This window comes from Tetrao urogallus (genome assembly GCF_951394365.1).
Source record: "Tetrao urogallus genome assembly, chromosome: 1".
NCBI classification, from domain to species: domain Eukaryota; kingdom Metazoa; phylum Chordata; class Aves; order Galliformes; family Phasianidae; genus Tetrao; species Tetrao urogallus.
In genome coordinates, this window is record NC_136813.1 from 147,279,743 (window position 1) to 147,304,811 (window position 25,069).

Genomic DNA, 25,069 nt, shown 5'->3' on the forward strand with positions numbered 1-25,069 from the left:
TTTGGGCACAGCTGAATTTATACACTCCTGCTAGGACAGCTGAACAGCTTGCTTAGCAGTCTACAGTCCACAGTTGGCCCATATGCTGGAATTTGTCCTTTTGGAAGTGCAAGGACATCATAGCACTTTTTATTAACAAACTTATCTAGCTTATCCCATGTCATCTAGATATAGGACCCTTTTGGAGAGTTGGTATACAAATATGCCATGTCCTAACATAATTGCTTATATAGAAACTGTAGCGTTTCCATTAAACATATCAGTTTACTTTAGGCTTCTACTGAATGTCTTTGAAAGTGACCTGCTTCACAAGAGCGAAAGAGATCAGATACGATTAATACTACATAGTTTTCTTGTGCAGCTATTCTGTGCAGATTCCTACTATAAGGCAACTGGATATTTCTTGTTTGGCTTTATGTAGTTGGGGGTCTACATCTGAGAGCAGTAGAATGTTACCTTGCTAGGGGAAAGATTTGCACCTACAGCTGCTTAATGATTTATAAAATGTAATATATTAACAGAGTTAATCTTCTACAGGTCTCAACAGCAGACCAGTGTCGTTCTTCCCCTAAAACTTTGGTCTCTTGCAATAAGAAGTCACTTTATCTTCCACCAGAAATGCCAGCTATTCATATTGAATTCACTGAATATTACTATCCAGATGGAAAAGACTTTCCTAGTAAGATACACATATATATATTTTTTAATCAATATATAAATCTAGCATGTAATTTTCACTTTTATGAAGCTTAATATTAATTCCCGGTTGACGATCAAAAATAGTTAACGGTTTTTTTAAATGAAAAGGACGCAACACTGCTTCATTTCTGTTCCTCACAAATCCCTATAAATACTGGCTTTTACAGACATAGCTTATTAAGTCTGAAAACACACATAATGTTTTTACTGAGACATTACTGATTCTTTACCATACACCGTTTCTGTAGTTACACTGCGTAGCCACATAAAAACTCCAACTGCTGTAGCTGTATCTAAGATGCAATGAAAGATCTGCAGGAGCTCATTTCATTTATGTGTTGTGGGTTCTCCCTGTTCTGTATTACAGAAATGTCAGTGGTTTTCTTGGGGATGGAACCTGAGGGCAGCAAATCTCCTTGGTCCTGCCCTTCTTTGGTAATGAGGACAGCCTTCTGCTCTCATCTGATTTCACTGTATTTTAGTAATTTAAAGTGAAAAATTCAATTTGTTGCTTCAGGTGAGGGAAAGGTGTATCACTGTAAGCATCCCCTGTCCAAAAGAGTAGGTTTCTGTTACTCTGATGTAAAATACAAGTGAAAATAGGATTTTATGCTTGTTTTAAAGAAAAAACAAACAAAACCCACAAAATCCCTAAATGTTTTACGTGTTCTAATGATTTTGTTTTGTCTTCTCTTTTAGTTCCTTGTCCAAATTTGTATGGCCAGCTGAATGCTTTACAGTTCACCCTGGATGAGAGAAGTATTCTTTGGCTAAACCAGTTTGTGTTGGATTTGAAACAGAGCCTTATTCAGTTCATGGCCATGTACAAGTTAAATGACAATTCAAAATCAGATGAACATGTTGATGTCAGAGTTGATGGACTAATGTTAAAGGTATAATGCCATTAATGAGGGATTTTGAGGTTCTTTGCAAGAAAATAGTTTTACTTTGAAAAGCTATTAGCCAAGCAGCTTGAGGAATAAATGAACAAACAACCCATGCAATAAACTGCAGTGCTCTAGGGAAAGTATGCAAATATGATTTGAAAGCAAACTTCTTTCTTGGTACTAATTAATCTATGTCCTATGGTGTTTTCTTTTTTATTTTTTTTTTCTTTTAGTTAAGGGTCTAAACCAAGATTATTAACAAAAAATATTTCACTATGTTCAGTAAAGATTACATTGCAAAAGAAAAAAAAACTTCAAATCTAACATTAAGATAACTGTATTGAAACAGCAAAAACCTTGTATTTGCTAGTGACCTTCTTTGCTCATTTAGTTGTAGCATACCAGAGCCCTCTGATTATGTTAGAGTATTTCTGGGGTGAAGGAGCTACTCCATTTGAAGGCACATGTCCTTCTCCAAAACCCACTTTTACCATTTTCTGTTTCACAGTGGCCCTGTGCTGTGTTTCAGGTACAGAAATCTGTTCTCTGCATGTTTATTCCAGAACAATGGCAGTAGATATTACAGCTGTACAGCTGTATTATATCAGCTTTTTGTCTTCCTTGTCTTCTTCTTTGAAACTGAAGGTTTGTCAAGCCATCAGTTGTTTTTTTTTTTTTTTTTTTTTTCTTGCTTCCAAGGTTCAGAGGTGAAAAAACATCTTTTCAAACATCTTTTCAATAACGTCCAGAGGAGAGTTTCCAAAGGTTCTAAAAATTTAGCAGCTTATGGAAAGACTGTCCCCTTCTTAAGGCTCTCACTTCATGTTTAATGGATCTCTAAAAGGGTCTGATGAAGTGGTGCTGAATGAAAAGATTATTTAGGGCTGACGACCAGTCAGCTACAAGTACAGGCTGATAAAATATTTAATGACTGTATGTGAATAGCCCACTAAACTAAGAGAAAGTAGAACTAAAGTACCCATCAATTCCTCAAACTCTGATTCATATTATTTATTTAATTATATCTTAATTGCTTTTTTTTTCTTCCTAATCAGTTATGAATCTTTATTACTGGTGTGCATGATATTTGCATATTATACTTAATTACTACATAGCTACATATTTGGTTATTTTGTTCTGAGTTTTTTTTATTTAGATGGGAAGGCTTAGTCACTTCCGTCTATTAAGTGTAAGGATGAATTTTTTACTCTGATCTCTCTAGACAGAATATGAGGATGTGATAATACCTTGCGTTATAACACTGGTACCAGCAAAATGGGTGTGGGCACAGTGCTATATTAGATACAGGAACAGGCATTAATACACATTTCCATTAAAACTCAAACTAAAGGTGTTCAGGTTAAAAGTAAGTCTAGAATACTCTCATATTTTGAGTATTTTTAGAAATTGGAGTGTATTTTTATTTTTTTTCTTAGCAGAAGATGTTTTTCAGATAATTGTCACACACACTTCTTCTGTATTCTGCAATGTTAAGAGTATTACCTGTGTTAGCACATATATATATTTTTATTTTACAATGCAAATGAAATAGTGCAGGGAAAAACCATATCTGACAAAGTAGATTTAAAACAAGAGGATTAAAATTTGGAGTTGAAAGTTTTAAATACTGTGAATACTTGGAGAAACTTTCTACCAAGCCATTTCTCAATTCAACTAAGAAATTAGAAAATTTAGCCTAACACAGCTGCTCTAAATTTAAGTCTTTTGGAGAAGAAAAGTGTGAGTCCCATATGTTTTTGTAAGAGCATTGAGTTTTTGATACTGCATGATCCCTTTTAAAAATTGGAAGAAATATATAATTTCCAAGCCTGACGTTTATGTTGTTGTGTATTGAGGGCCTATTGCCTGCAATGAGGAACTAGGCCCTCCTCACTCTTCCCCCCACAGGAAAGCCATGACACCTTGTTCCTTTATTAGTGTGCTTGAGTTCTCATAAAATTCTAATTACATTCCTGTATTTTAGCTCTTGTGGTGGCTGCTATTATTAAATTTTTAATTGTATAGTTAACCTACAACTTTATAACTTGGTGAAATGTGTTTCTCTCTTGCAGTTCATAATTCCAGCTGAAAGTAAACTTGAAATTCACAAAGATCAACCTTGTGCACTTTCCATTCAAAGTTCAGAGATGATTGCTACAAATACAAGATACTCACCAAACTGCAGGCACTCTGATCTTGAAGCTTTGTTTCAGAACTTCAAAGACTGCGAATTTTTTAGCAGAACTTTCACAGCATTTCCTAAGTCCCAGAAGAATTTTAATCTCCTACATCCAATCTTCCAGAGACATGCTCACGAACAAGATACTAAAATGCATGATGTTTATAAAGGTTATATCATCCCCAAATTGAATAAATACGCGTTAAAGACATCTGCAGCTACTGATGTTTGGGCCTTACATTTTTCTCAGTTTTGGATAGATTATGAAGGAACGAAAAGTGGGAAGGGGCGACCTGTAAGCTTTGTGGACTCATTCCCTCTTTCACTTTGGATTTGCCAGCCACTACGATATGCAAAGTCACAAAAAGAGCTTTTATCACACAATCAGCCAGCTTTTAACATTCCAAAAAGTGAATCTAGTGATCTTGCCAATAGACTGCAACGCAAAAAACTTCTAAAAGAATATTACAGCACTGAGACAGAACCTTTGGCCAATGGCATTCAAATGTCTCACTTTTCAGACTCTTCGGGAGTGCTTTCTGAAAGCTCTTCCTCTGATGCAGATGTGCATGTTCTTGTCCACGTTCAAAAACATGTAAGCATGCAGATCAATCATTACCAGTATCTTTTCTTGCTGTTTCTCCATGAATCTCTGGTATTGCTCCTGGAAAACTTAAGGAATGATGTAGAAGCAGTGACAGGAAAACCTGCAAAGCAAACAGATATCTGCATTGGGTTCCTAGTGAAAAGTGCAGAATTAGCCTTACTACTCCACCCAGTGACTCAGGGAAACCCGTGTAAGTCTCCAGCTGTGGAAGAAGGAAGTCCCATAGCAACAGAGCTCTCTCCTTTGGGGAATGGGGAAGCTCTTACTTCAGAAAACAAGTTAGTCAATAATAAGATGGAACAAGCTGGTATTAATAATATTGATAATGTATCTGACTGTAAGCCTACGAATGTTGAAGTTAAAGGCGTTTTAATGGATCCTCTCTTGTTTAAATCAGACAGTACTATGGATTTTCAGAAAGGAACGTCATTTTCAGATGATGCATCAGATAAAGGTTTGGGAGATACCAGTGAAGGAGGAAGCAGTGGGCTTTTTAGTAGAAGTGATTCAGAGGAGGTCTATGGACCTCTAAGTGACAGAAGTGGCTTGCATCATAGGGATTCACTGTCCATTTTAAGTAAGAGAGAAGATTCTACAGAATTTTTCATTGACAAAGAGGATGAGAAAAATATGTTGTCAAATAAGTTAAATGAACTGGAAGGTACAACTGAAGCCTGTCTTAACCAAGTCACTGACTTGGAAACAGAAACTGCCTTAGAATCCGAAGAGCTTGAAATCAACAAAGAGAAGGTGGCTTCAGTTAGAATGTTTGCATCCCAGTCTTCATCAAGGTATGGAAGATCTAATACTAAATCAGTTTTACTGCTATTTCAAAAATATTTCTCTTGTCTTGTCCATGTATTTGTGATAATGATCAATGAAGGTGGACCTATCTAACATCTAGTAGATGAAAATTTTACAAGTATATAAATTCTGAAGATATGTGGTAGCGTTCAGTAAAAGATAAAATGAAAGTGAAAATAAAATTACTTGGTTTAAACAGCTTATTTGATTTAAATGTTACAAATTATGTATTGAGAAAAATATTGACATGCATACAGGAATGCATGTTGTTTCTTTGCGTGATTGTTCCATGCTAAAGGATTGTAAAATAATGTTGGTTTTTTTTGCTTGTTTATTTGTTTTCTTTTATATCTTGCCTGGCTTACATGACTTCTCTAAAGTAACTTCTAGCAAATTCCCTTAAGGTGAAAAAATAATTTCTTATGTCTTAATGTTTCAAAGTGCAAAGCCTAGGGACCGCTGCCCATCCAGCCTTCCTGCGTTCTCTGTTTCCTACAAGAATATGAAAAGAAGTCCATCACAGGTCTCTCTGGATACCATCTCTATTGATAGTATGATGCTAGAGGAGCATTTAGCGGAGAGTGATGGAAGTGATAGCCAAAGCTTTCTAGAAAAAGGTAAATACACTTAACAAAATGTTTGTAAACAATGCATGAAAATGTTGTTCATTACTAAAATGATTCTCAGATGCATTGTGGTGCAGCAAATCCTGGATATGTTACAGCACTATTTCTAGTAGCTCCACTAGTGAGTAATACCAAGCATTTCCACAACATGTCATCTCAAGGGAAAGCAATTGCATGTGCAGCTTATTTTAAGCACTACATAGTTTTCATCTTTTGAGGTGATGCATTGCAGCACTGTGTTGGAACCCTGAATTAAGCAAACTGTTTCCTGCTTTGCTTTAAGCACTTGCTTCAGCTGTAAGTTTTTAGAGTTGTGCCCTGAAATACACTTGAAGTGGTAAAGGAGCTTCAATTTTAATAGTAGATGAGGGGAGGAAAAAAAAAGAAAGAAAGATTTTCACTAGTATTTGTCATGCCACCTGGCACATAACTTGGTAGTCTCATTCCTTATGAAGCAGTTCATACCTACTGACTGTGTAACAGCAAATACTTGTTCAGTTTTTGCTTATCTGTGCATGAGTCTTTGGTTCTGATCTGTGTGGAAAAAAATGAATTTATCAATATAATTGTCTCTATATAGTCTGCAGCATTGTGGTCTTGTGCAACTAATGATGTAACGGATGAAGTAATTTTCTAATGTCAGGAAATATAATAAGTAGACATTACCTGTTTTCTACTTTTGAATTAGAATGACAGTAATTTTTTCCATAGATTTATTGTTCTAGGCCGAAAAGAAAGAACAGTAATTCTGTATGTGCAAACCTGTTATATGTTTTGGATTGTAGGAGTATTCCTGCATATGTAGGAGTATGCTATAAAATGAATCTTCCATTTTTAATAACCTTTATATGTCTTTTTAACTTAAACGCTATTTAGCTGTAAATTAAGTCTGTGTGCTTCCTAGTTGTCAAGGAAACAATAACCTCAATGATCACTCTAATGAAAAAAAGATGTATCTCATTTCTTTAAACACAAAACTGCATTTGCTTTAAAGGTGCTGTATGGTATTCTAGATAAACACCTTGGAACCCTTAACCTTTTTTCTGCTGAATTAGATTGATGTTTGATTTAGAAAACTAAGAAGGGCCCTTCACAAGTTTTCAGGCAATCCATGTAGAGTGCCATTTCATTTTTGTCACCACCCTGCCTTAATTGCTCCTCTTTATATGAGGAATAGATTTGGCAGTTCAGTCATAGGTTTTGTTTAATAAGCTATTCAGCTCATTTTTTAAAAATGAGTTTTGTGCATGCATACGGTATCAGACACTGACTGTATTCTTAATGCAACAGTGATTCAGGCTATGCTGTGTTAACTTTTGCATTTTTTCTGGTGTGTGTGTGGAAGGTATTACAGCCACAAACTATCAAAGCCCATCAGAAAATGCCCATGAAGGAGGCACAGTGATTGAAAATTGTGATGGGTCATCTCCAGATGCCATGAGTGCTGCTTCAGAGAATGCCCATGAGACTAGTGAAGAAATGGTAATACTGTTGAATTCCATTAGAATACATGGTTCAGTAAATTAAAGATGAAAATAGAGCAGAAATGAATACTTTCTGAAGGGATTTTCAAGTAGTTTGGGGAGGTTTTGTTAGTGCATTATGTAGGCCTGTAGATCTGGTGCAATTAAGTACAAATGAAGATTATAGTCCAAGTTCTGCTGAGCATTCTCTATCCTTGTTATCTCCTCTGTAGCTACCATTAATAAATGGCAGTAGCTATTCCATTTATTAAAATTAATTTAAAATGCCAGAAAATCTTTCTGGTTTAGTACACAGAAATATTTTGTTCTATCATCGTGTTCTTTTATGCTCTTAAGTATTGAATATGGTATTTTTAAGCTTTTTTCACACTGAGTATAGATTAACCATTATAACTCAAAAGCCTCTTAGGTGGAGATGTTTCCTCAGCACATGTAACATTCTGTAGTAGTTGCAAAGAGGAGCTTGCCAGTGGTCCTCCTGGCTCAGATGAGAGATGCTTTTTGTCCAGAATTATGTCGAGACAATGGCCACTATTTAATGAGGACTGTAAGAACAGGGGATATAGGGAAATATCTTCTTCCTGAGACATTGTGCAAGCACCACCTTTTTTTCATTTGCTTATCTGCTTACTCCTTCCTGGTCTTTACACTAATCAGTATTTCTTCAGTTATATTCTTCTATCAGTTGAGATTGTGAACCAGAAACCCAGGGATGCATGGGTCAAATGAAATGGAGTGAATTTCACTTTCATTTAAAAATAAAAACAAATGAAAAAGAACATAGCTCATGTAAGTGATTAGTTCCTTCCAAATAAGCTCTCGTTCACTTGTGCGTATGAGTAATATGGAGAGTACTAAGTTCATGCAGCTTGTTACACAAATATATGCTGGCATGTTTGTTCTACATTTCACCAGGAAAAAGAACAAAATGGAGCCCAAATTTGTAGTAATGATGATGATGGATGGATGTATCCCAGTACCAAAGCCGACTTTTGAAACTGGCTTCTACTTTTTTCAAAAGACACTGCAAATAGAGGAAGAAGGATTGACTACTGAGCAGATGGCTGAAGTTTTGTATTCTGTGTTGATTCTTTATCGTGGCTGGATTCAGCACTGAAAATGCTTGGTTGTGCTTACGATATGCAGGAAGTTCAGTGCATCCTTAAAAAATGTTGGGTATGACGCAGGCCATGTATCAAGAGTGGGGAAAGTCTGTCTCAGGACTTTTCTGGCCAGTTCTGAATTGTTATGGTGGGTTATGACTACAAGACTCTTGTCTGAGCAGACAATTGAACCAACCTGTTGTCAATCCAATGGGTGCAAAAAGAAGAAGAAATGAGAAAAATTTCTGTTACTCTTCTGAGCAAGAGTTATGGATATAAAGATTCTATTCTTTTTGAGAGAGGGGAGAAAGTTCTAGACAACTTCATAGGCAATAAACAATATAAATTCAATTTAAAATCTTGTTTTTTATCTTATTTTTTGTTGACAGATGTCTGTTGTGGTTTTCCAAATATTTGGTGTTAACGGTGAAATTGACATCAGAGGGGAAGACACAGAAATATGCCTTCAGGTCAACCAAGTGATACCAAATCAACTTGGAAACATCAGTGTTCGACATTATCTTTGCAACAGGACTGTAGGTAAGAACTAACAGTGAGATCTTAATCAAAAAAAAACAAAAACAAAAACCCACATTTATTGTATTGAATTCTCTTGATGAATTTGCTTTTTTTTAAGCTCATCTAAGTTGCATTACATTTTGTTATTGTTTCATCAAGATAGAGTCCTGTTACTGCTCTAATGATGCTTTGCCTAACTGTACCTTGTCTTGAAAGACTGTTTCTGAATACAGTTTATTCTTTTCTCCAAAATGCTTTCTGTGTGTTAAATTAAAGCCCACAGATTAAGCTAATTTATAATTTATGATTTAAGAAAAATAAAAACTGACTCTTTACCAGGAAAGATGGCCACTGTGATGGCCTTTTTTTCCTTTCTATTTTTTTTTTTCCTAAATCTTGATGCAAATGTAGTTTCATGCCATGTGTTGGCACAACTAGATCAACCAGTGTATTAAGTCAGAGCTGTTCTTGGGTGTGGATCCATGTACATTCTCTGCCAGAAAACATAGTTTACATACGATGAGGTTTTTTTCTTGGCTTGCTGTATTGGCATGCCACTTTGTCACAGTTTGTTTTCCTCCCCTTTGCCAGCCTTCTACACAGATCGCTGGATGCCAGCAATAGGGTTTTGGGGGTGGATCCCCAGTGCACCTGCCTTCTGCTTCTGGTTCAGTTCCTTTCATGAGAAAAAGATACAGCAATGCTTGACTGCCATTTATTTCCAGCTTTTCAGCAATATGGATTTTCTTCAGGAGGCTTGGTGATGCAGCCTGTGATGTCTTAGCTAATACAAAACAAACAAAAAATGGACTGGTAACCTGAGCAGCTGTTGCATGATGTTGCAATTGAGTTCTTGCATCTGAAGACGAGAGGGTGGTCCAGCGGGGGAGGATTTTTGTCTGGCTGTCGGTTCATGCATCAGCAGACAGCTTTGGTTCTCTGTCATGTCGTTATGAAAGCAAGAGGAAAGTAATTTATGAAAGTAAATAGAAAAAAACAACAACAACAAAAAAGCAACCACAACATGTGCTACAGCTTTTTTTAGCTCTAATCCAGACAGACGGGATTTAGGTATTAAAGTCCTTAAATATGCCTGAGAGGAAGAGAAACACTCTAGAGCAGAGACTGTACACTTGGCTTTGTTGAATCTCACGAAGTTCTCCTGGGCCCACCTCTCAAGGCTGGAATTTGACCAAGCAGAATGTCAGTGTGACTTATGAAATAATTGTCTGGTTTTCTACAGTTTTGGTCTGCGCTGCTCCTGGTTTAGAGTATCAAAAACCTGAATCTTTAGGCACTGACACTGTGAGTGGTTACTATAGCATTACAGGAGCAATTAACAGTGTGCCAACTATGCCTTTTCAAAATATGCTCACGTAGTGCAAACATCTTTTCTTTGAGAGGCAGCCTAAGTGTGTCTGTAGAGACGTGATGTATCAAAAAGCTTGTGTCTCATGAATGTAATGTGATCAGCAGAGGCATCTTGGAATTTTAACCAAGTGCCTTGTGAACTGGCTGCATAATTTCAGAAGGAACCCTAATTCTGTGAAGTATCTTTTTGTTTGTTTGTTTCATTTGGAGGTGTGCAGAATAAGCATTAAAGCATTACTGAATACATATTTTTTTTCTTTTTCTTTTTTTCCTTCCTAATAAGACATTACATGTACTGCTAATAGCAGAGTGTGCAATGTTTTAAACTGTAGGAATCTGTGACCAAGAAGCAATGTAGCTAACTTGCAACTCACCAGCATACTAGTGTCTTTGATTGTTTTTGTAATGCTTGCCAGATAATTCAGAGTAGGTTATTTCTGAAAGAGAGGGGTAAAGGGTAACAAATATGATATGTTTTATGACTTAATGTTAGTACACAGCAAAGCAGTCACCACAGGAAACCAGCAGATCACAGGATAATTGCCCTCATTCCTTACCTTCAGTTTCAGCTTGGGCTGTTGTCTCTCAACTAAGAACCACTGTGAAGATCCTGGCTCGGTCTTTCTTGTAACCTCATCCTACGTATTGGAAGACTGCTTGTAGATGTCCCCTAAGCCATCTCTTCAGCTTTACTATAATTGCTCATATTTACACAACCAGAAATGAAGAAGGGGAGATTTCAACAAACTGCATGTCAGTAATGTGGGGAGAGCATAAAGAACAGGATAAAACAGGCTTGCCAGTGTGACTCCCATCTACAAGAAGGGCCGTAAGGAGGATCTGGGGGACTACAGGCCTGTCAGCCTGACCTCAGTACCAGGGAAAGTTATGGAGCAAATCATCTTTGGTGAGATCACACAGCTCGTGTGTGGCGTCCAGGGGATCAGGCGCAGCCAGCACGGGTTCATGAAAGGCTGGTCGTGCTTGACCAACCTCATCTCCTTCTACAACTGGGTGACCACCCTGGTAGATGAGGGAAAGGCTGCTGAGTCTAGTCTACCTAGACTTCAGCAGAGCCTTTGACGTGACCTCCCACAGTTTTCTCCTAGGGAAACTGGTGCCCGTGGCCTGGACAGGCATACCCTTCTTTGGGTAAGGATCTGGCTAGAGGGCCGTGCCCAACAGGTAGTGGTTAATGGAGTTAAGTCCAGCTGGCGACAAGTGGTTACAAGTGGTGTCCCCAGGGATCGGTGCTGGGGCCCATCTTGTTTGATACCTTTACGGATGACCTAAATGAGAGAATTGAGTGCACCCTCGGGAAGTTTGCAGATGACACCAAGCTGGGAGGTTGTGTCGATCTGCCTGAGGGTAGGGAGGCTCTTCAGAGGGATCTAGATAAGCTAGATCACTGGGCTGACGTGAAAGGATGAGGTTCAACAAGGCCAGGTGCCAGGTCCTGTACTTTGGCCACAACAACCCCATGCAGTGCTATAGGCTTGGGGATGAGTGGCTGGATGACTGTGAAGAGGAAAGGGACCTGGGGGTGTTGGTTGATACTTGGCTGAACATGAGCCGACAGTGTGCCCAGGTGGCCATGAGGGCCAATACCCTTGAGGTATTTATTTCTGGTGGTGAACCCTCTTTTTCTGAGGGATATTGGACTTACTTTCTCAATATCTCATTGCCTTAAATTTTTTATTTAATTTCTAGAACTGTTTAGTTGAATGTTGCAATTGTCCTTACTGGTTAAAAAGTCTGAATCTAACAAGAGAATGCCAGTTCTTTTAAAGTTCAAATTTACTGCTACAAATGATAGAACAATATATAGTCACATTCTCTATCTTGATTGCTGTTTATGTTCCTGCACAGCGAGTAATTTGCTCTGTCAGGAAATTCTACCTTTGTAAGAGAATACCTGCTTTCCTGAGAGTGTGAACTGACTTGCAAGTTTTTCTGAATTAAAATTGAAGGAGTTGGTGGAAAAGTATGAAAACAATTGCTTTTTGATTGTCAGGACATTGAGAAAATGCATATCTTTTGTGTACAATAGTACTTACATATTGTCTCGTTTGTCACAGTGAAATACAAGTACTTGTAATATACTGAAAATTTTGTACTTCTAGGTACAGTCTGAATTTAGTATATATGTGCAGTGCTGCATTATCCTGAGTAATACTTCCCAAGTACTTTTGGAAAACTATTTGGACAATGGAGATGGAAATAATTGAACCATAATTGCTTTTTGTACATTGCAAAATTTTAATGCAGATTTGTTTTCCTTCTGCAACAGGTTCTGATTGTAAAGCTGTGGCTGGACCAGTTAAACCATCACCTGAGATTAGTCTGAGATGGGAAAGTGGGCCTAGTGCCATCACGCACTCTCTGCTGGCTGTTAAAAATGGTTTTCTTCAGTGTCACGTTGAGAACTTCAGTGCTGAATTTCTAACGTCTTCCCTCACAAACATTCAGCATTTTCTAGAAGATGAAGCTGTTGCAGAAGTGATGCCTATGAAGATAAAAGTTTCTAATGCAATGATTAATTTAAAAGTATGTTAACAAAGAGCTACTTAACTGCTTTAAGGAAACTGTGTTTTCATTTCCTTGATAATAACTTGGTAATCTGGATATAGTTAACTTCAAAGAAACTGCTATCATGCTTTGTAATGTCTTTGGATAATACTAAAACAATTTAAAAATCCATAGATTTGGTTAACTCTGATATTCCCAGAGAGGAATTCTCTGCAAGACCAAGCCATTTACAGAAATCAGTATTTGTTATTTTTTAAAACATCCTCTCCTAGCCACTTTTGTAGAGTGAGAAAGTTTTGGTGTATACAGGTAAAGTATTCAGTATTTCTAAAAGTACTGTGGAATTGTTTTCATTTTTTTGTTTTTAAACTAGGCTTTTTTGATTAGCAAAGTAATGGTATTTTAATTATAAAACTGTTTTTTGAGGTTAACTTTTTCTTCTTCTTTAAAGGACAGTTTTCATAATGAAAGTTCAGTTCAAAATAAGGAAAAAATAACAAGAATTCCAGTTCAAACCTCTTGAGTGCTGTTTCTCCAAACTCAGATTTTCAGGTTCTGCCCTACCTAGAAACAGTTACTAAATGCAGCTCTTCTCACCACTTTAGCTTAAAATAGTAAGGCTAAGAGGACAGTGCTACTCAAGTCTCCTCGAAGACATTCTTTCAGACACCTAAATGAAGTGGTGAGTTCTGTGCTGCAGAACCATTGGATGCAAAAATGAGGACAGTTAAAAACAATAATAATAAAAAAAATCATTGTAACATTTCTTTGGAAATTAATAATTGCGCACGCAAATGATGAACGCAGTGAGAACTGAAATAGGTCAAATTCTGCATCTGAGCTAAGGCCTTGTTTCTGTTAAGATCGTTCTTGACCAGAATGTCATCTATTGCCTCCACAGTGTTCTGCTCAGACTTGAATATCAGACTGCATCAGTGTTCCCTCTCTCCTTTGTGCAGCTTCTTCATCCCCTGAGGATCTGTAGGCACTCCTTCAGGGCTATTTCTACAACAGAAGTAGTGCAAGGACACTTGTTAAGAATGGATCTGTTCCCTAGATTCCAATGCATCACAAATGTGAATACTGAAGTGGAAAAAGAAAATTTTTAACATACAGTCACCTATATGTGAAAATCAGGGTTGTACTGGCTTATTGGCAGCACAACCCTGCCAATAAAAGCAGGCTTAGGCAAATGGTTCTTAAGAAAATGGCTGTTTGAGGTTGGGAATAAACTGGCAATAAGATTCTGCTTGGAAGTGTAAGTACTCAAGTTCTTGCACAGCAGTGCATACATCACAGTGAAGTTGCTTGTGATGGCTGACCAGTGACAGATTTGGCATACAGATTACTCATTTTTGTATCATTGTTGGTAATAGAGAGCAGGAGAGCATGGTTTAACCTTATACCTCATCATCTGTTCAGTGCTGCGTGTATTCTTCTGAACGAGAGACTTGTTGCAGGATGTTTTGTGGGGACAAAAAAAACCTTCCTCAAACTTCTGATTTGTTTTTGTACTTTCTGCTGCCATCTTAGTGATGTTCAAGAAATGTTGACAGTAACACCTCATCCAATTTTGTGTTAATGATAATATGTATGATTTTTCTGCATCAACTTGCTTGACAGGGATAATGAACTATAAAGATTTCCTGGAGGAAACCCAAAGGAAATAATTAGTGACGTTTTCCTTCCGCTTGGTACAATAATGAGCTGAATTGCAGTTGGCATCAAACCAAACTAAATTCTAAAAAGATGAGGTTCTGTCAAGAATGGTAGCTGTGCCACTGAATCTTCAAATAGGTCAGGGGAAAATCAGATACTATATAGTGTGGGCTTCTTATCTTTGACTCTGAGAGCTCCTGAGCTAAAAAGTGTCTTCAGTTGGAATTAAATCTTATTGAAATGTCTGTGAAAATACTTTGAAGTATTTTAACCAAACTGCATATATATTGAGTTCAGCAGACTTGACAGATAAATTTAGGCCTTAAATATGATCCACAGGAAAATTAAAAAAAAAAAAAAAAGAAAAAAAAAAAAGAAAGCAGAAGTATAGTGGAAATCCCATTAGAAAATTCTGCTCCCTTTCAAGTTTCATTAAAGAAACTTAAGTTTAATTTAACATCTTTACAATTTTGATTTCCCGGTGAACTCATTTTTGGATACTTTTATTTTTCAGGATGATAGTCCACGTGAAAATCTCAAAGCGTGTGAGCTAGTACCCATAAAACTGCATATTGACATACTTTGGATAGAACGAAATGATGATGGCTCTTTCTTCATTAGAGGTTTGTATCTTCCTGCCACTGGTTAACGCAGTATTATAATCCAGTTATTACTGATTCCATGTTTGTATTTGTTTAGACACATACCTAATAATGAAAAGGTAACTGGTGGTTAATTTATGTCAGTAGTGCTGCAGTAGAATTCTAAGTGTAGTCACACAGCAGAAATACTCCTTTTTGAGTGGCCTATGGTTAGTGGTACCAACCTGCAGCTGAATCTGTCTGTGAGGAATATGCATAAAACACTCTCAGGGCTTGTTTCATTAATGCACATCACTTCATGAGATGCCTGAGATTCCTTCCTTGAAGAAAGTTGCATTTCTTTACAGTTCAGCAAGATAGCTATCTGCATGCTTTATGTTGGTTTTTTCTTTTTATGATTGGCAGATAGCAGATAATCATTTGTTCTACAATATGTGCGATTTGAGAAATGCACTAAGTTATTTTAAATGGTGCATTTTATGGTTGCATCCTGGTTATAATGACTACGTTTGTGCTGAGACTTGCATTTCAAATAGGGATTTAACTTTGTACCTTTTATGAAAGGTTTATAATGTATGAATTTTCTTTCCTACATATATAGGCAAATACTAAATACTGATAACTGCTGTCTTTTACAAATGGGTCAAAATATCAGAGTAATTTGGTCCTTCCCTTTGCTCAAAGCAGGGCAGATTTTGGCCATCTTCAGATATTAGACAAGGGAGGAAAGAGTAATTTAAAGAGGATTTAGAAGGATGAAAAAAAATATTGGAATATAAAGACAAATGCCCTCATTTAACACTTAGTGTACAGCAGTTTGTTTTAATAGATCATAGAATGGCTCTGGTTGAGAGGGACCTCAAGGATCATCAAGCTCCCTGTAGCATGCAGGGCCACCAACCTCCATATCTAATACTAGACCAGGCTGCCCAGGGCCCCATCCAACCTAATGTTATCATGCACTCCAGTTAGAAAGTTTCCTTAATAGCAAGCCATTTAAGTTATTTTCTAATTTAAAATCTTCATTTTGCAGGTTTATCCAAGTATCTTTAAACTTAAATGCAGACCTCAGATCTGATTTGGACCTGCAGACATTCCTGCAGTGGCAATATTAATAGTTCTCAAACTTGTGCTCTCCTCTCCCCCGTTTTAATGCATGTTCCAGGCTTCTGATAATGAAGATCTGAAATACAGTTATTCAGATATGCTTTTTCCTTTGGCAAGCTCTGTTGTCTTTGTATAGATAATTACTCAGAATGCATTCTCTGTAGTGATGATAGCACTCAGTATAAAAATGTGATAATTTTCTTGGAGCTAGAAGATGTGTGTTGTGTCTTCTTACACCTCCTCTCCTCTTTTTTTTTTTTTTTTTTTTTTTTTTTTTAATTCCTTCAAAAGAGTATTTGGCTTATATTTCAGTTTCGTTTCAATTTTTATATTTAATTTTGGAAGGTAAATATGAACATGCCTGATATTAAAACTGTATTTGTTGAAGTGGCTTTAGTTTACTGCTGCTGCTGATTAAGTTTTATTTCAAAAAAAAAAAAAAAAAAAAAAGAAAAACTGTAAATGTGAACACTACTCTCAAGCATCTTTCTGTGATACAGACAATCAAAGAGTAAATGATGGGTCGAAGATGAAGAATTCAAGTAGTGCACTGCAGCAAGCAACAAGACCTGCAGGACATAAAACACAGGACCAAGCTACGCAGACTGCTTGTGAAATTCCTAGCCCAGTTAAATCAAACAGAGATTCAGCTGACTTCATAAAAAATGAGGTAGTAAGAATTCTTTTTCTTTTTTTTTCCCCCTTTATTTCCCCTTCCTTCAAAGTTGCTACAGTCATCAGAATTGTTAGATTATTTGAGAGTGAGCTGAGGGTTTACTTCTGTTTAGAAATCTGTTTGGGTTGGAAAGTAGAAATTGCAGATAATATAGTATGGCTCAGTACATATGCATGCAAAATAAATTTAATACTGCTATCTAAACAGAGTGGTAGTATATTGCAGAGCAGTTCTTTCCCTCTATATCAGATGGAGTTTCATGAAGGAGAAAGTCACAAACTATGTAATACTCCTGTCTTCCTTTTCCCCACCTCCCCAGCTTCTTATAGCACAGCTATCAAAGGCAAAGGACTAGATGCCTGAGTCAGGTTGTTATTAACCTCTCAGTCGTATCTGGATATTGAATTGATGGTGAAAAAGTTCACACATCAGTTTAGCTTTCTTTCTCCTCTGGATAAGAATCCATTCTTAGACCTCAGAATGTAGTGTTACTTCATTCTGCTGCAGGATGGAAATGGCATAACTGGAGCATGGAATCTAGGGATCTTGCATCAATTCTTTCCATTTCCTGCCGTCATTAACTGGGAATTGGTCACTGACCCCAACAGACCATCCCCAAACAATGGGTATGACTACCAGTGTATGTCATTTTAGAAGTTACTGTCACGGATAATGTTGAGAGTATGCAGAAATGCCAATAACATGTTTTTCTAACCCAACTGTTTCAGCTTGTTGAAGAAAACGAATGTCTCAAACAGGAACTAGCCAAAGCTAAAGCAGCTCTTGCTGAGGTCCAAATGGAGAAAGATGCCCTGCTTCATCATATAAAGAAGATGAATGTTGATCATCAGTAGGACAATGTTCTGTTGGTGCGAGGCATTGCCAGAACTTCAGGTGACTGCAACATCTGAAGAACTGTTTGTGAATTGCTGGAAGACATGGTTTTTGGTTGTTTTTTTTTTTTTTGGGTCACGAACAAAAGTTTTCTCATCACAAACAAAATGTTTTTGAAATAGTTACTATTCTGAAAATGTCATTAGATACTGTAACTTTTTTCAGCCCATTTTAAACTGAAATGACTGGAGAAATCAGTTTATACCGTACTTTATTAATTTACTGAAGAAAAAAATCATATCAGCTACTTTCAATATTATTAAAGGAGATGTTATTTTTAAAACACTTTGGATTTTTTTGAAAACTGGATGGCTCAGCAATGAAAGAAGGTGCCCAGTTGCTTAACTGAGTAAAGCGCACCATGCCTCGTTAACAAACTGTACCTCTGTTTGTTAAGATTATGTTCTAGTATTACTAGACAGTTTCTATATAGGAGGTTACATTTGCACTATGATATGTTAGATCCCCTAGAATAGTATAGTACTGAAAATTAAAATAGCCCTAAACTGGCCCTAAATTCTATGTAATTTGCCCAGAGAGGATTTTAAGAATAATCCTCTGGTGCTATAGAGTTCTATGTACCCTTTCCACACATGCTCCTGAAATACCACAGTAAATGCTGGAGAATGTAAGTTAGAGGGCACTACTGGAGTTTATTCCAGCACGAAAGCCCACAGCATCTGTACAGCTGGTCTAATTTAGACATTCACACACATGCTTTTCTCTCTCTGTGCTGAGGAGATAGCCCTGCAGAAGGATCCAGCAGTTTGTGAAAGGTGATCTTTCAGCCATTTTGCATCTACGTCTGATTCTGTGAACTTTATCAGACATGCCCGAGGCTTTGGTCCAGCGTATTTAAATATGTTAGGTCAGTGCTTGTGGGGGGCAGGAGGGAAATTCCTACAGGGATTCATTAATTGTATATTGCTTTTTTGATTATAAATATATATATATATATACACATATATATTAAAAAGCTTTAGAGAAACATTTAATTACCCTATAAAATTGTGAGATTACATGAGATGTAATTATGCAGTTTAAACCATGGGTGGTTTGTACAAATTAATCAATTTTCAGCTAAAAACTGGTACGAATGAATAAAAAAGCACAATGCTGTGAAACAGATTATCAGTGTGCTTCTGAACAGTGTTGGAAACAACATCAAATAAATGCATACCTGTAAGAGACTGTTTTTGCTAGAAGTGAAAATGACTGAATAATTTAACTGGTGACCTTGAATCTGACAACTAGAATCTTTTATTTACTACCATGAATTGTTTCTGCTCCATGGGATGTCTGGGGGATATTTTGTTTGTAGATACGCAGATAAATGTAGATATATCTCAAAAAGTATTTAGTACCCCATGGTTTGACTTTGTGTATTCAGGCTATCAAACTGGTTTAAATTAAACTGCTTTTCATTAAAACTTTTTGGAGGACACTGAATTTTCACTGCTGTAAAAAGTTATTGAAAGTGTGTAATGTTAATCAAGGGCTCTATGGAAGAACTGGTTCAGGCACTATTTTAAAGCCTGCCTCTCAAAACCCGGAACTCCCTTTAACACCCATGGAAATTTTTATCTTATTCTAAATAAGGTGAACAAAAATGTGCATGACAGTTTCTAATACAGAAACTTAAGATGTGTATTTCAAATAGGTATTTAAGAAATCACAGTGTTAAATGTGGGTCGCCCAGTTTGCACAGATATCATGTTAGAGTCAGGGGAGGAGTTCTCATCTGGTTGAGTTCTGATTGGTACACTCAGAGTTGGTAATTCTAACTCAGCTTACCCCTGCCAAGATCTAGTTAGAATTATTCTAAGGAAAGGAATGTGTAGAATGGTTGGCAGCACGATGCTGGAATAATATGTTGAGACTTGTTTAATTTTTAAACAGAAATAGCAATATCAGATACTTCTTCCTTGTTACTGCACAAGCTGACGCCTGTTTCTGTTAGCAAAAAGGAAAACCAAAAAACCCAGCCCAAACAAAGCGCCTCTTCCCCGTGCAGATACAGAAATTCTGTTTCATCTTTTTGCTTTTCATTACAACTGAATACATTTCTTTTCAGGACAGTTTTGTAATAATGAGCAGACCGTTCAGAAGTGTGTGCTTGGCGGTGGGCTTCACATTACTGAGAGTGGTGGTACTGTGTCACTCTGACATTGTAAAAGTAACAAGAGAGGGGGGTTTTTTTGTGTTTGAAAGTACATAGTTAAATGAAACCTTAATAGGTAATCCTAAAAATAGTAATTAAAGGCCTCAGATCAAATAAAAAGGCTTAATTTGTTCTCAGGGCTCTGCTGATACTCATAACCTCCTTAAATCCTATGTATGAAATGTGTATCATCAGTAGAGTCTCTTGAATGAATCGCAGCCTTTTATTCTGCAAAGAACTAAACCGAACTTCAGTGCATGCAGAAGACTGACTCCAGAAAGCTTGCAAGCAAACTGATACCAAGTTTTATTTTACATTTTCTCTGGAAATTTTAACCGGTCTACCCATTAGCTTAACGCTCATCTGGCTTGTTTAGAAATACTGTTCCAGTGTCTAGTACAGTGTCAGACTGGCTGACACTGAGGAGCCTATGCCCTTTCTCAAGCAATGTCATTGAAACATTTGTCATGCGTTGTTTCAGTTCTCACAGTAACTCTTTAACAACAAGCACCAGTTTTAAATCAAAATTATACAGCCTTACAGAATTACTTCTAAAAGGTCTGTTGAAGAGATAGAGTTGTGTAGATCCTGGCTGCTCTCTAATGTGTCCATGTCCCTGTCCCTGCTTAATGACGGAGACTATTCCAGTCCTTGGATTACATATACTACGACCTTTGGCAGAGGGAAGGGTGGTGCTGGCTGGGAAGGAGCTGCCTTCTTGGCCTGCCTGCATCTGTTCTCCCTGTCTGTTCAGTTGTAAGCAGGCTCCTCTAGGGATGGACTTTGAGTCTTAAGCTGGAATCATATTTGATCTCTAAAGCTGAACTGCTAGCTACAGAACATTTCCTAAGCCTGACATGGGGATGGTTGCCTTTATTCGTACGAAACATACAGGGAACTTGATAATAAAAATTTCTATCTAGAATCCACACTTCCAGAAGTACAAAAATGTAATGATATACTGCAGAAGTGAACAGCTCAAAGTGAGCGGATGAGTCTTTGGGTGAGTAAAAAGAATCCATTTTCTATTAAAAAAAAAAAAAAAAAAAGCTTGTATTGATCTAGTTCTGAAAGCATTTGTACAAAGATCAGGTTAATCACTAGAAGGTGGTGTCAGGAAAACAGGGAAAGATTACCAGCAGCAACCACTTGCTGGAAGAACAAAGCTCTGTTTCTCAATCAACTTAAGAAAAAGCTTCAGTCTTAAGGTTAATGGAAAATACGAGTTGTGTAGTTACAGCTCTTACAGTGTACTTCAGCATTCTTATGGGAAAAAAAAAAATCTTATAATTCTATCATTATTTTCTCTTTGAAATTTAAATGAGTTAAAATTGATGGTCTCCTCTCACCTACTGCCACTTCAGTTAAATAATTATGTTTTTTTTACAAGCTTCAAGCAGTTTAAACTTATTTTAATGAGTGTAAGCAAGGATTAGGCATTTTATCTTTAAATTGTCTAGCTACTAATTAAAATATTTGCTTATTGGCTAATGTGGATTTTGAATATGAAAAAACAGACCAATTTTACAAAAGAGCTATTTTTGAAACGCCAACATGAGAATTTAAAAAGACTTTTTGCAATTTGCAGCTTCTCACATACTGTAAAGCAGCTTTCAAGTACGTTGCGTGGCTTTGCTAGCTGAAGCAGACTGCAGGAGTGAGTCTTCAAAACAACAACAGAATGCCCTTCATAGCCTCTGCTCTTACACAGAATAAGGGAAACATTCTGCACTTCAAGGAAAGAACTCACATGTTGTCAGCTACTTAAATGGGTAAACACTGTTAACTTTGATAAAAGGTCATTTTAGTTTTATCTCTTTGCCCAAGCCAAGACTAACCAGTTACATGGAAGTATCTCCATTTTGTTACTTCTTCATTATCCATTGCCTTTCTGTTGCCTTTTCATTTTAACATGAGAAGTGGACTGTATGCATTTCTTAAAGCTTTTTTCCCTGTAGTTTAAGTGTTGACTGTTAGACTATCTAAGATTTTCTGAGGCAAAATTTTAGACATAAAGATAAGTTGCATCGCAGCTCGGTAAGGGACCACTGAAAATGCTGACTGCCTTCTAAAGCGTATGAATTAAGGGCTGCTGCTGTATATCCTGTGAGATTAAGCTGGTTACTACTAGGGTATGACTGAAACCACTGTGATTTGATTTGAGATAGATGATTGGCAATATCTCAAATATTTGACCGACGTGAGCTCAGTTGAGCGTTGCAGAAGTGATGGTGTGAGCCAGCAAGTGCTAAGTAAGAAATGAGCCTCCAAACAGCCCATCTGCAGAACAAATTTGGATGACTCCTGACCTCAACAAACCATTACCATGGAAGGTGCAACTGTCATAAATGTCACGGTGTAATTGCATTGTATGAGTAATTACTGCAGGTTTTCAGCATGGAAAATACTTGTGCGGTAAGAATTGTCATATTCAATTGTATGATGATCACCGCTTTTTACTGATAAGAAGAATGGTGTGGAACAGCTCTCAGAATTCCGAATTTTTCATTCCTTCTTTTAAACACAAATAAAACTCGGTGAGCAGGACTGTCCTCTACCTCAGCTCTCTACCACTAGATGGCAGTCCAAGAAGTCACTTCAGCTCCGTCTCTTTCCTGACCACTCTGCTTTGATTGCCGACTCACAAACAGCCTCATTAAACGAGATGTCAATATTTCTAATTGAAGTTCTTATAAACTTTTGGCTATTAACTTCATACTGTGATTTTAAGACAGGTTTTATTTCACTTCTAATTCAGATAGCTTATCTTTTTTTTTCTACCGTCTTCCTCATGGCATATTCTGTTTTCTTCTTTAGATAAGACGTGAAGTGCCTGAACATTTAACACTTTGCCTTCTACAGTAAAATGTTTATCATGTTTGTAGGACTAGATTATCTTAGAGATCTTTTCCAACCTGCATGATTCTGTTTGTAGCACTTTATGATTATCTTTTAAAATAGAATGTTTGGGTTTTTTTTTTCTAGTTTTCCTCAGATTCTGTAGATGAACAACTCCACCTTGATATCATCCATTTATTTGTTCAATTATCCTGCTAGCTAGAAAAAAAACGTACTCGTTTTTAGAAAATGGAACGTACACAGAGGTTTTCTGCATTTGGGGAACAGCCATATTTAATCCCTTACCCACCTTTGCCAGATGGTGTAGTGGAAATGCTAAGGCATGGCTCGAAGCAGTGTTTGAGCACCTGGTGGGAAGGCAGGGACAACCCAAGGGAGCTCAGGTCCATGCTGTGCACCTCAGGGACCAGATCCTGGCTGTACCCCTTCCAAGACTCAGCTAAAGGTTGGCAGTGGAGGCAAGAGTATTTCATTTGGAGATCCCTGCTTACCTAAGGACATTACAGGCCTTCTGAAGGTGAGCAGCTTCTTTCCGTTATTTCTGTGCCCACTGTTGTGTCTGAGCAGATACTCACTTGCTGTGGCCTGGCATCTTGCTGCTCTGTAGTCTTGTGCTTTCCATCGTGTTACAGATAGTGATGTAACAAGAGGGTTTATATTAATACTATAGAGTGTCATCTGGGTTGTGTCTTTTTATACCCTTCTCAGTTCTCCAAAAAACTTACAAGCAGGATGACTAAGCAAAGAGAAAAGCAATCTACATAAAATTACTGTAGGAATGGGGCTGTGTTATTTTTGTCATAGCTGGAGAAAATTACATAGCAGGCAGATGTCTCTTCATTCCACTGGAATCTTAATCTGTTCATTCTGCTTCAATTTTGATAATTTTATTCTAAGTAAGACCCTGCAATTAAGGATAGGTGTTATGGGAAGTTGTTTCTGAGGTGTCATCCTGCAGTGCCATTCAGGAGAACGCGCTGTAAAATTGAGCAACATAGTGGACACCAACACAGTCACAGGTGCATGGCTGAACAGAACTTGGAGTAGAACTGAGGCAATTCTGGCCAAATTCAGCAGGAAAAATCCTGAAAAATCATTACACAGCGAATAATATTTATGTGCCAGAAAGCGCTCACCAACCAAAAAAAAACCCACAACCAACCCAATACAGTAGCCTGCCTGGAAGCATAATAAAATGCCATTCTCAGCCTTTTATTACCTATACAGGAGAAACGCAAGAGTATGGTAAGTTTCAAGCAGCCATTGAGAAATTCTATAAAGCAGAATCAGCTGTTAGCTTTAATGTATCCAAAGCCATCCTAATTTACTGCCAGCTGGCAACATGCGGCTCTCCAGAAAAATTGCAACCTGTAAGTTTCCAATTCCCACTCATCTGAAGGCATAACTGAGAGAGTTCATGACCTGAATGGTAAAGCACTTAAGCCTTCTTCAGCACTTATGAGAAACACTTTCAGCTTATACCACAGGAAAGTATTCCTTCAAAGTCATAACTTGAAGATTTTAAAACTCTTTGAAATGGGACTCAGGAAAGTATTTCAGTAGGAACAGACAACACGGCTTCTTTTTTTCTTTGCAATTATGCAAAACGTGCCCACAGTTACTTCCTGTAAATCAGTGCTGACAAGAAAGTACAGAGGAAACAATATTAGAACAAATTCTGAGTAACTTATGTAAGAAAACTTGTTCCTGTCTGGCTGAATAGTTAGCACTGTGATCATCTTTAAGCTTACAGGTGTTGCAGTCAAAAAGGGGAAGAAAAAAAAAAAGGCTTTACCCAGCAGTAATTAGTGATATATAGACAGTAGCACCTTTTATTTCTGTGGTGACAGAGACTTTCTCATGGAGCAATACCATCATGCACATACTAGCTGGCTACTGATTGATAAGCACTGACATTAGAGTGTTGCTGTCATAGTTTCCCACTTTGGTGATGCTGATCACTTGGAAACTTACAATGCTAATCAGTATAACCTTCTTAAGGTGAGACTTGAGAGTAATAGGGGACTTGAAATGACCTGAAGCAGCAAGTTCTTACAAAGGATGAGGCAGAGCTGTAACTCAGGCATACTCTGAGAACGGTGTACTTTTTCATTTCAAACTCATCCTGACAGAATAATCTTCGCTGTGAGAAATATGAAGTGATATTAAAGAAGATAAGTAGAAAACAACAATTTTTTTTTTATGAAAGGACATTTAAAAACTGCAAAAGAAAAATGTGTAAAAAAACCCCCATGCTGACTACTAAAACAGGTTGTGTGAGTGTTATGAAATGTACCAAAGGA

General features: G+C 37.2%; 1 protein-coding gene across 1 annotated transcript in view; it reads left to right on the plus strand.

Moving 5' to 3' along the window:
• Nucleotides 1-17,706, plus strand: part of BLTP3B (bridge-like lipid transfer protein family member 3B) — a gene marked incomplete at both ends in the record, with an annotated part of 50,365 nt that extends 32,659 nt beyond the window's left edge. Inside the window, 10 exons of the mRNA XM_079548615.1 lie at nt 538-679; nt 1,399-1,592; nt 3,659-5,163; nt 5,618-5,793; nt 7,148-7,284; nt 8,779-8,929; nt 12,570-12,826; nt 14,982-15,090; nt 16,677-16,846; nt 17,581-17,706. Of these exons, the coding sequence (XP_079404741.1) occupies nt 538-679; nt 1,399-1,592; nt 3,659-5,163; nt 5,618-5,793; nt 7,148-7,284; nt 8,779-8,929; nt 12,570-12,826; nt 14,982-15,090; nt 16,677-16,846; nt 17,581-17,706 (2,967 nt within the window). The remainder of the gene's footprint in view (nt 1-537; nt 680-1,398; nt 1,593-3,658; nt 5,164-5,617; nt 5,794-7,147; nt 7,285-8,778; nt 8,930-12,569; nt 12,827-14,981; nt 15,091-16,676; nt 16,847-17,580) is intronic.
• Nucleotides 17,707-25,069: the final 7,363 nt, after the last annotated feature.